Source organism: Echeneis naucrates, chromosome 16 (assembly GCF_900963305.1).
Source record: "Echeneis naucrates chromosome 16, fEcheNa1.1, whole genome shotgun sequence".
NCBI lineage: Eukaryota > Metazoa > Chordata > Actinopteri > Carangiformes > Echeneidae > Echeneis > Echeneis naucrates.
The window spans coordinates 315,001-326,377 of NC_042526.1; the positions used below are offsets into that span (position 1 = coordinate 315,001).

The window sequence follows — 11,377 nt, forward strand, 5'->3', positions numbered from 1 at the left end:
CAGGAGGCAGGAGGCAGGAGATAGGAGAAAGGAGAAGGGAGGCAGGAGGCAGGAGACAGGAGACAGGAGACAGGAGGCAGGAGGCAGGAGGAAGGAGATAGGAGGCAGGAGAAAGGAGAAGGGAGGCAGGAGGCAGGAGACAGGAGACAGGAGACAGGAGATAGGAGACAGGAGGCAGGAGGCAGGAGATAGGAGATAGGAGGCAGGAGAAAGGAGAAAGGAGGCAGGAGGCAGGAGACAGGAGACAGGAGATAGGAGACAGGAGGCAGGAGACAGGAGACAGGAGATAGGAGATAGGAGACAGGAGAAAGGAGAAGGGAGGCAGGAGGCAGGAGACAGGAGACAGGAGACAGGAGATAGGAGACAGGAAGCAGGAGACAGGAGACAGGAGGCAGGAGACAGGAGACAGGAGGCAGGAGACAGGAGACAGGAGACAGGAGACAGGAGACAGGAGACAGGGAGCAGCAGACTCACGGGATGGTCTGCGTCCAGCTCAGAGCCGTACATCAGGACTCGGTGGGAACACTGGTCCAGCTCAGAGATCTTCATGGGGAACCAGGGGACGTCATCTCCGTCTGACAAAACAAGACCATGTTTGTTTCCTGTCTGGTCCTGATCCTGAGGATGGCGTCCAGGTGTCCCTACCTGCCTCGGCCGTCCATACGTGCTGTGGCGTATTGAAGGACAGGATGTGGACCTGGTCTCGGAGCTGCTGCAGCAGCTCGTTAAAGTCCTTCTTACTGCAGCTGCAGTCGGCGAAGATCTCCACCTCATTCGGGACCCGCTTCGAGATCCGGGACTCTATGTGGTTCAGGTTCACCCGCTTCTCCTGTGGGGGACATGGGGACAGTATGTGGATGTGGATGTGGATCAGGATCAGGATGTGAATCTGGACCAGGACTGGTCTCACCTGGAAGAGTCTCAGGGCTTTGACCAAACAGCCGACCTCGTTCTTCAGAGAGAAAACCACTGCTGTTTGCCCCGCCCCCTCGCCACCCTCAGGGTCCTGTTTCTCGTTAATTGGACAGAATGAAGGACGACGAGACTGGAGGACAACCACAACATAAGGTTTCAGTTTTCTGAGACTCTAAGACCCTGACGTGGTCTCGTTTGAGGACCAGACCTAGATCTGGACCTACTTACCAGAAAAAAAAAACAATTATCAAAGGTCTTAATTACTGTCCTGGTCCCAAAAGCTCAGGACCTGGACCTGGACCTGGACCAGGTAGCTGTCAACTGTTTATCTGGAACCTGTCTCACTTAACATCACATGATAAACCAAAACCATCAGAAGGTGATGATGGTGGGACTTACCATCTGTCCCCCAGTGTGACGCTGCTGCTGGTGGTCAAACATGGCTGAGTCCAGTGACAAGCCCCTCCTAGACCAGTACTTGCTCGAGAACATCATCATTGCCGGCTGCATCCGGGGAACTGGCTTCAGCTCCTTCAGCTCCTTCGGGTCCCTCATCACATGGGACGAGGCCATGGGGAACCAGTGGGTGTAGGAGTACCAGGGCTCCAGCCTGCCGCTCTGCTTCAACGCTGCCAGTCCGACTCAGACCGTCTGTCGGCCCGCTGCCGGCCCGCCTCTAGTTATATACAGTGAGGAGGGGGCTGATGATGCTGACACTGAGCTCCTCCCTCAACAGTCCTGCAGCTGTTGGCTCCGCCTGCAGGGAAGACTGAGTCTGAAAGGGAAGATCCTGATCCTGAACCTGAACTGATTCTGATAGAGCACATCAAACTTTTTCTTCTCGATGGTTTGACGGTCTAAAGGTCTGACGGTCTGAAGGTCTCAAGATCCAGACAGTCTGAGGGTCTGAAGGTTTGAAGGTCTAAAGGTCTTAGGGTCTGAAGGTCTGAAGGTCTAAAGGTCTGAGGGTCTGAAGGTCTGAAGGTCTGACGGTCTGAAGGTCTCAAGATCCAGACAGTCTGAGGGTCTGAAGGTTTGAAGGTCTAAAGGTCTGAAGGTCTGAAGGTCTAAAGGTCTGAGGATCTGAAGGTCTGAAGGTTTGAAGGTCTAAAGGTCTGAGGATCTGAAGGTCTGAAGGTTTGAAGGTCTGAAGGTTTGAAGGTCTGAAGGTTTGAAGGTCTAAAGGTCTGAAGGTCTGAAGGTCTAAAGGTCTGAGGATCTGAAGGTCTGAAGGTTTGAAGGTCTAAAGGTCTGAAGGTCTGAAGGTCTAAAGGTCTGAGGGTCTGAAGGTCTGAAGGTTTGAAGGTCTAAAGGTCCAGAACTTTTTGATGTCATAAAGAATCATTAGCCACCTTCAGCCACACACACCATCAGTTTTTTTCTGAATGTCTATCTGCGGTTTAAATTTCAGCCAATCAGAGAGGATCTGATCCTTACCTCTGATTGGCTACTGGCCCTTCAGATGAAACAGAATATAATAACACCTTTAAACTAACAGAAGCTCCGTTCGACAGCTGCCTCACATTCATTGGTATCGTTGTCTTTGTGTTTTGATGTTCTAGCTTTGTGTTGCTTCTCATTGTCGTCGTGGTTACTGGGAGCTGTTGGTGCAGGTAAACAGGCCTCGCTTCACTGACCTGACTGAATGACAGAGACGCCTCCCATCCAATCAGCACATTGATGGACGCCGATAACGGTGCCACTATCAGCCGGCTGCTGCCACAATTTCCTGCAGCTCAGGAAATGAAAGAGCGAGAGGCGGCAGCAGCTGCTTTGTTCTGTCGGGCTGCTTATGAGCAGATCTCAGGTGATACCTTCTCCCATCAAGGGGGGGGTGTCCCTCAGCTGAGTGACATTTGGAGCTGCTCCTTCAGACCGCCTGACATTTCTCATCAAAGAACATCAAATCAGACCAGCTCTCAGATGTTAATGAAGTGACGTCAATACAGCTCTGCCGCCATGTTGTGTCCACGCCAACCACCGACAGGTCACGTGACCCTTAGCATCAGTGAAGCTTGAACATTGTTGTACTTCCTGTTTGTCAGCTGATGGAGCCTTTGTGACTGCTTGTTGACATTAGCTGAATTATTTATCAGTCTTAAAGTTTCAGGTTTTAATCAGAGGATGGGGGGGGGGCTGTTTCCTAATAATAGAAGTGTGATGTCAGTCATCGGCTCTATTAGCCAGGAACTATGCTCCAAAACCAGAGCTGACGTTTGATTGGTGCAGCAGATCTTTAAAGCTTCACATTTATGGACTTCTGAGGCCTTTTATTGTGGCTGATATTCATAGGAAGACAAACTGTGGGCTAAAAACCAAAAATGCCAGTGTAGTTTTCCTTCTGCGCTCTCAGCAGCTCCAGTTGGTCTGACAGATGGTTTAAGCTGTAACCAAAAGAATTTAAAAAATAACTCAGATCCTGAAATCAGTTTATTGCCCAAAGAGTTCGATTGATTACAAGAGAAGAGCTGAAATCATGAATTTTAAACCTGCAGCAGAAACATGGCAGTGACATGAAACCAGTCTGTGTCATTAAAGCTGCTAATATCATCAGGCTCCTCTGCAACATGAGCCTGTTTGAGACTCCAAGGTCAAAGGTCAAGGGAGCGACACGTTGATATTATTCTATTAAAGGAAGTGACAGTTAAGTTGGTTTAGAGAGTTCGACTCCACCAGCTAAAGGGAAACGGTCACATTTCAGGAAATGCTGATGTTTGATTCCTCTCCGGGAGTCACAGCTTACACTTCCTCTGCCACTTCACAATAAAAGCCCAGATTTGAATGTGAAATACAATGCGTTTGCGCACACGCGCACACACACCTCTGCACTAAAGGGGTGGGTCACTGACAGAGCCTTGTGGTTACCAAGGTAACAGCTCTGTGATCTGACAGTGTTTGATGAAGTGATGTTCATTTGTCTTTCAGTGATGATAAGACCTGCTCAACGACTCCCAGAGAGAAATTTGTTCCCAGAATGCCACAGTGTTTAAGGAAATGAGAAGAATGTTTTCAGACGTCAGAGGCAAACTCTCCTCATGGTGACGCTTTAATTCCGTCAGAGCAAGCAGTTTGAATATTACAGGGTTAATACTGAGAGGAGGCGACGGAGGTGATATCTGAAGAGGTGAAGCGGGCGGAGCTACAACAGTTCGACCCATGACGGCGCTGAGCGAATATTTGTCTCATTCAAATCAAAGCTGTTGTGTCGTACGTATCAAAAACAACATGCTGGACCTAGATCCCCCAGAAGCAGGAGTGTAATGAGGAGCGGAGCTAGGACCCCTGACCCCTGACCCCCCCCTAAACATCCTCAGGAGACAAGGAATGACTGAGTGAAAGAGACAATAAGGTACAAGAAATTACAAAAATAAGATTTTGATTCATCTTCAATCATTTTTTACATTCTCCGCTTCTTCTCCTCGTCCTCGGGGGGCGGGGCCACGTGGTGGCGGTCTGAGGTCGCTGTCTTGCTGATTGAGTCTATTTCTGCTCAAACCTGCTGTTCACTACGATATGAAGGCAACTTTACAGCCATTGTGAGAGCTGCTTTCTCTCAAGTGTTCTTGGACACTGGAGCAGGCGTCCTGTAGCTGCTGTGGTCTGGGACCTGGACCAGGACCAGATTTGGGACCAGACTCTGTCAGGTCAGAGATGAAGACTTCTGTGGGAAAACCCAAGATGTTGCTGACTGGGGCTGGCAGGTCCTGAGGGAGACAGACAGCAGCCCAGTTACTTCTACAGGTCAGTAACAGTAACAGGTCCAGGTCCAGGTTCAGACCCAGAACCAGATCCTGGCCCACACCCAGTTCTTGTTGTCAACTCAACAGTGTCAGTTTATTCTTAGTCAAGCTTCATTATTTGCATACATTCACAGGAAATGTCAGAAACAGTTCAAGATTTTCGGACTAAAATGTTAGTGAGTTGTGTGTGTGTGCTGCTGATCGTACCTTACAGCCCCTGACCTGCAGACAGATGCCCTCAGCTTTCTGTAGGATCTCCTCCACGTCCAGCTTCATGGACAGCTCATTGATGTGCTGAGACAAAAACACAGAACTTCACTTTGACCTGCTGACAGTCCACATGTGAAAATCCCCAAAATAAAAGCCCCACTCTGCTCCTCATAAGAACTGACAGTTGTGTTTAGGGTCGTGCGCTGCCCCCTGTTGGACAACGCTGACATGTCAGCTACATCTTTAATGTGTTTTCTGTGACGTCATGATGAAAAAGGAAAATATTTAATCTGCCCGAAATGACTTTTTTTTCTTGTCGTAGCAGTCACTTTAAATATTTTATCTCTAAAATCAAAGCGTAACTGAGAAACTGTTCACCTTCAGGATCTCATTGAAGCCATAATTTTCCTCCATGATCTTCTGTTTCTCTGAGTCCAGGATGGCACAACAGATCAACAGGTGGAAGTTCTGACAGGGCAGACCAGTCCACATCACCTGAGGATGACAGACACACAACTGGCTGGCTCATCCAGGTCACGACTGAAAATGAAGCTGAGACTAAACTGAAAAGGAATAAATTATGGAAGCTGAGAAGGACACAACGGGACACAACTTTGGTTTAATTAAATGTTGCTGCTGCTTCAGTCCCATTAGTGAACTCACCTCCCAGAGCCGCAGGACGTCCTGGAAGCTGAGCTCCCTCTTAAACCTGATCAACAACCAGCGGAAACAGAAATACAGGTAACCTGAGTCCTGAGACTCTGGAAGAAAAACACATAGTCAGAGTTAGAAGGAGAGGACGCACAGCAACATCATTGGTCTGTTTTTTTTTTTTTTTTTACTTTCCAGATAAAAAACTGAATTTAAGTAGAAGTTTAAGGTCCACACAGCTTTAAGTTATTAACATTAAAAGTCAATGTGGTCTTTGATTCTATATGTATCTATATGATTCTATATTGTATATTAATACAGTGAAGGTATCAAAAGCTCTCAGTCCATGAAGAAATGTTCACTTTGTGATGTTACAACAAAGCAGTCATAACCCCCCGCACACCTGGACACTCCATCCAACTTCTAGCTGAGTATTAACCTGAAATCGGCTTTATTTATGGTCAGAAAACAGCTGACTGTGTCATACCAAGGTAGTTCCAGAAGGCCAAGTCTAGCAGCCTCAGTAGAGTACTGAGCTGGATCAGCTGAGTCTTCACCCCCTGCATCGGCTCCTCAAAGTTCTGGTGCTGAAACGCGCAAATAAACGCATAAATCTGAACCTGAATCAGATTACATCACAGCTCTCGACCAGGATATCCATAAAGTACTGAATCCAAAGTCCAGACCTGATCAAAGATCTGCTTTACCTACCATTTGGTCCATGAAGGAAACAAAACACCAGAAAGCGTCCACCTCGTTCTCCATCACAAAGAGGATCGGTGAGAGCAGGTCACTCATCCCCTGAACGTAACCTGAGTATGAACATCGTTTAAAACATTAATTCTCCTTTTTCAGGTGAAAGTAGATCCACGGAGGAACCACCCATGTCTCACCCAAATCGAAGTCATACATGCAGTAGGTCATCAGGATGTCGTGGAGGAGAACCAGGCTGGGGTTATCGATCCCCTCATAGAACCGATTTGTTCTGTCAGTTCTGTTCACATCCTTCTCTACAAAGACACAGAACCAACAGGCCCACGTCAGATTGGCTCAGAGGATCCACAGATAAATTCTGTCACCCTCAAACTACTGGTCCTGCAGCTCAGACTGGTTCTCACCTATCAGACTCCGGTAGTCTCTGAGTCTGGAGTTCCTCTTCTCCTGTTCCTCGCTTAGTGATTTCCACTGAAGCTTCATCCTGAAGTATTCATCCCTGAAACAAGGAGAGAACATCCTCATCATCACATCCCATGTTGTCTTCAGACGAGTGGAGCCACAACAAACTATCAAAAAACATGATACAGTGAAAAGTCTTCATGGTCTCAGACATGTTCCTGCCATTGACTCCCCATTGCACTCAGAGCTTTTGGATCTTATTTCTGATCTGAATATTGATCAATTATCAGGCTTCAATTTACTGCTGACTCATCCTTTATTTCCAACTCCAGATCACCTGAGACAGGTGCTGTATATTGTCACTGCTCCATCCACACCTTAAAGAAAATCTATCTTTTTCATTTGTATGTTTTAGAAGGAATCCCATTAATCAGAATATACTGAAATTGAAAAGAGTTTTGGCTTAATCTTTTACAGGAGGAATGATTAGATTTGAGGACAGAGAAGTGAGCTCGTACGTCTTGTTCCTCTGCAGAGCCTTCCTCTCCTCCAGCGTACTGTTCCAGGGAAAATACCCCAAAAGGAACTTCCAGGCCTCTTTCCTGATGGCATGACAGAGTCCCTGCAGATTCACATGATCAGAGCAGGTTGAGTCAAACAAAGTGTCATGAACTGGACCGGTCATTTCTGGGTCTACACAGTCCACGTACCCCTTTGAAGATGGTTTGTTTGAGGTGAGGGATCCTGATCATCCTTCCCTCTGCATCCTGGTGTTTGATCCAATACTCTGCAGACAGAGGCTCCCTCCTCGTCACCTGAGGCCTCGTTCCCAGGTCGATCTGATGGACAAAGTGTCACTGTCAACACTTCCTAACACTAAGACACCTCAGTATGTCTACCAGGTCTTGGTCCTGGTCTTCTTAAATTAGTGACTTTTAATCCATGTCCACTCAGAGACATGTAACATGAAGCTGCACACTAACCAAAATGCCAACAAAAATGAAGTTATGTGATGTCATCTTCAGTGCAACAGTGACCCTCCTCACCCTAGTGATGACCTCGAAGCCCGGCTCCTCCTGCTGGTTGATCTCCAGTCCGGGGATGACTTCACCCAGCAGGTCGGCCACCTCCTCGGGGGGGCGCTGGTGCTGTTCCTCTGTCCCCCGAAAAGCATCAAATATGTAGTTGGTGACTTTGGAGAAGCTGCCCAAGGTGGTCACGTATGGGTCCTTCCTAAATTTCTGCTGGAGATAAAGAAAATCATCAAAACTTTCAAAGGTGTGACAAGATTTGGAGTCAAGAAGCTGCTTGATGAATTTTGACGCTGGCAGATCTACTTTGTGTTGATAATATTTGAGATATGGTTTCTCACATGAACGAGGCCAAAATTGTTGTCGTCCAGAAGGTTCTCGAAGGACTGTGATAGAGCTTTGTTTGGCGTGCTGACTAACAGACATGTTATATCTTCTGGAGACCTACAAACACACAATTCTCATCAGACACACTTCTGACTGTGTGTATTGTTGTGTTGCTGCATGGACTTACTCGCTGAGCAGAGCGAATTTCCTCAGGCTGTCCAGGAACTCTCTGCTGCCGCCCTGGTGGAAATGCAGAGCAGGGAGGGAGGTGGAGGACTCCTTCAGTTTGAAGAGCAGGAAGGTCCAACCTTCCTCCTTCACTGTGAGAGACCGGAGGTCACAGACACTGAAGGTGAACGCCCACCTGCTCCTCTCCTGGGTGTGGTTCAGAGAACCTGACAAACAAAAGACAGGGAACAGGAAACACAGTTGAACATCATCTTAATTTTAACCTCCTCAATCCTGGTTAATCCCGGTCTTAATCACTTTGACCATTATGATCAGGACCATAAAACAAACTTCTGAGTGACTGAGTTTGAACAGTTTGATGTTTTTGTTTGTTTTTTTTTATTTAACTTGTGACACTGACTCACTTTCATTTCCTCAAACATCCAAATCAAGTCTCTAACACCTGCACTTTTCATGTAAAGATCAGAATGACAAGTCAATGTTTTGAAATGATCTCCTGATGAGGTGGAGGATTTAAACCACTCCTGTCTATCGCAGCAGCACGGCAGCATAGTGGTTAGCGCTGTGCAGATTTGGGTTTCCTCCCACCATCCAAAGACATCATATTTGGGTTCATTGATGACACTAAACTGTCTGTAGGTCTGACTTTGAGTGGTTGTTTTTCTCTGTCTGTCTCTGTGATGGACTGGAGACCTGTCCAGGGCGACCACATCCCTCGCCCAGAGTGAGCTGGGATTGGTATAAGATTAATAAAATGTGTTTATCACAAGTACAGCTGATCACAGAAGCAATCTAAAATAACAAGCAATTTCACAAAAACAAACTTAAAGTCAGTGACTGCGGAAACTCACCCTCTCCATTTGAGCAGGGTCTCTTCTTGAAGGACACAGCGTTGATCATGTCCCACTCTGTTTCGTAGCTCTGCTGAGTCTCTAGCAGCTGCTGAGACCTGTCCCCTGGAGACTGAGCCCACTCCATGACTGAGCTGGAGTCCTGAAGAAACACAGAGGCTACTTTTTAATTTTCTTTGTAGATGGATTGTCTTATGTTGCTGAAATACATCTTACCATCACCTGATGTTACTTGTGCCACTGGACAGGGCTAGTTTACTGACTGCTGCTTTTACCGTGTGCAGCTTAAGGCTTTTTATGTTTTCATAATAGATGATAGTAGCCCATAACACAAGAAAGAACAAAAAATTTAATAGATATTTTTCCTTATTTCACAGATAAAAACACTGTAAACAAGAATAACTAAACTTTAGACGTCACTATCAAAGATGGAGAATGAGAATCGATGGATAAACACACAGAAACAAAGCAGCAAAGCAAAGGCAAAGGCTCAGTTGTGTTCATGTGTCAGCAGTTGGAGCTTCAGGCGTGACACACAAAGTTAACCGGAGTTACAGCAGAGTCAGAGAAGCGTTGATCAGAAGATGGAGCTCTGACCATCAGGGTGATGTCCTGAATAATAACAACACTGGAGACGCTGAGACACTGTAGGACATTTGACCCGACGGCAACTAAGAACACAAAACTCACAGCACACAAACCTTTCCAGCACACAGCATGTTGGACGGGTCGACTGTGTCCTCCAGAGGTCTGTATTCCACAATGATCTCCCCATCCTGATAGGAGGGAGACAACAAGTTAGTTCAGATACACAGTTAGAGCTGCGTGATAAACGGAGAACTTTTAAACTTTACTGTTAGAGTTCTGTGATTAGTGAACACGAAACATTTAAAATCAGCAGTACTCTTACCCTGTCAACAATCCGCAGAGACCCAGAGACAAGTAGATCCTGCTCGATGCCGTCATCATCACTGCTGCTATGGATGAACACTCCTTCGTGTTCATATATAACCTATGTGAAAGAAGTTATATGAGTCGGCGGTTGACTTCGTTCCAATCGGGCTTTACAGCTCAGTCATAGAACTAGATTAGAACAGAACTATCAGATTCTCTGGAAGATACTGTCATATCCCATCGACTAAGATGCAGATTTTTTCATCCTCAACCATTCGATAATTGTCAATAAACATCGGATTAACCCACAGCAGGAGGACAGTGTTCGTGTTAAATGACTTCTGGCCATCGGCATGCCCTGAATCCATGAGCTCCTGGACCAGCTGGACCAATATCTGTATTGTGCCACTTCAATTCTTCTCATCTGAATGCCTCAGTCTGCTCACAGACCACCAGCGACGAACCGGCTCCACCGCTTTAAACCGACTGACAGCTAGTACTGGTCCGACCGACGCACTTGACCTCTGACCTCATTACTGATTTACAAAGTTTGGCGAGAAAACAAACCTTAGTTCAGAGAAACGCAGCGGCGTTATCAGAGAGACCAGACCTGCTGGAGCTGCAGCTGGTTTATCTGCAGGCGCAGACCGAGTCTGGGACCCGAGTCTGGGACCTGCTGGCGGTGACTGGGCAGAAGGGGTCGAGCGGATGTCGGAAGTGTCCGACGACCGCTGGAGGGTCGGCGGCCCAACTATCGTCAGCTGGCCCCGGGAACAACATGCTAATGTCGCCGTTAGCAGTTGGAAGCAGCCCGGGGCCAGGCTACTCCGGAGCGGCCGGTTACAGAGCCGGAAGGTGGACGTGCAGCCTCCGTGTCCTCACCCGGTAGCTCCGGTTAACTTAGCAGCTAACGGCGTCTCTCACTAACCTGCGGTGTGTTCTGTAAAGACGGAGCTGTGTCCGGTAAACACCGAGTGTCAGACCGGGTAGAGAAGTTTTTACCTTCTGAACTGTCTCTTCCGCCATGTTGTCTCCCCTGTCTCCTGCTGACGTCAGCGGCTCACGTGCCTGTCAGCGTCCAAAACAAAACGGACAAGTCAGCTTCCGGTGTTTCAGAGTCCCTGCCGCCATGTTGGATTCCGTTTACGTCTTAGCTTCAGACGCAGATTCGTCACATTCATGAACAGGGTGGATAAAGTGAAGACCAGGATTTTAATCACGTAATTAAGACCAATAACAAAACTTTAAATAATTATATGTGACATAAACACAAAACGTCCAGCCTTAAACTATATATATTAATTTACTTTTTTTAATACCTATTTGACTTGATTTATATTTTTTGACGACATTTTATTTTTATATATTGTTGTTACTATATTTGAGGACTTGATTACTTTCACTCTTTCCTACCTCTTAACCGTTTCCGGGTCACGGGGGGTTCAGCAGCCAA

The 11,377-nt window shown here is 47.0% G+C and overlaps 2 protein-coding genes across 5 annotated transcripts in view; both read right to left on the reverse strand.

Moving 5' to 3' along the window:
* The window catches only part of tph2 (tryptophan hydroxylase 2 (tryptophan 5-monooxygenase)), a 5,422-nt gene extending 3,841 nt beyond the window's left edge, over positions 1 to 1,581 (reverse strand). Inside the window, exons 1-4 of one of the 2 annotated variants that reach the window (XM_029522229.1) lie at positions 1,315 to 1,581; positions 911 to 1,045; positions 650 to 829; positions 475 to 606 (exon numbers count right to left, since the gene is read on the reverse strand). In XM_029522229.1, coding sequence (XP_029378089.1) covers positions 475 to 606; positions 650 to 829; positions 911 to 1,045; positions 1,315 to 1,488 — 621 coding nt within the window. In that variant the 5' untranslated portion in view covers positions 1,489 to 1,581. Of the gene's footprint in view, positions 1 to 474; positions 607 to 645; positions 830 to 910; positions 1,046 to 1,314 lie in introns of both variants that reach the window. The other variant, XM_029522230.1, reaches the window with a different exon arrangement.
* A 1,746-nt stretch (positions 1,582 to 3,327) lies between these two features.
* On the reverse strand, positions 3,328 to 11,050 carry tbc1d15 (TBC1 domain family, member 15). Of its 3 annotated transcripts, none has more exons than XM_029522227.1 (17): positions 10,927 to 11,050; positions 9,941 to 10,042; positions 9,732 to 9,806; positions 9,031 to 9,172; positions 8,178 to 8,385; positions 8,005 to 8,107; positions 7,679 to 7,873; positions 7,343 to 7,471; positions 7,151 to 7,254; positions 6,635 to 6,729; positions 6,410 to 6,526; positions 6,228 to 6,328; positions 6,004 to 6,103; positions 5,529 to 5,626; positions 5,244 to 5,360; positions 4,863 to 4,949; positions 3,328 to 4,619 (listed from the first exon to the last, which is right to left on the reverse strand). In XM_029522227.1, exons 1-17 carry the CDS (start codon positions 10,948 to 10,950, stop codon positions 4,422 to 4,424), a joined length of 1,995 nt encoding a protein of 664 aa, XP_029378087.1. In that variant the 5' UTR covers positions 10,951 to 11,050; the 3' UTR covers positions 3,328 to 4,421. The 3 variants fall into 3 exon arrangements, with proteins under 3 accessions (XP_029378087.1, XP_029378086.1, XP_029378088.1); XM_029522226.1 differs by having other exon boundaries at positions 7,679 to 7,876; XM_029522228.1 differs by lacking the exon at positions 10,927 to 11,050 and adding an exon at positions 10,492 to 10,886 and having other exon boundaries at positions 7,679 to 7,876.
* Positions 11,051 to 11,377: the final 327 nt, after the last annotated feature.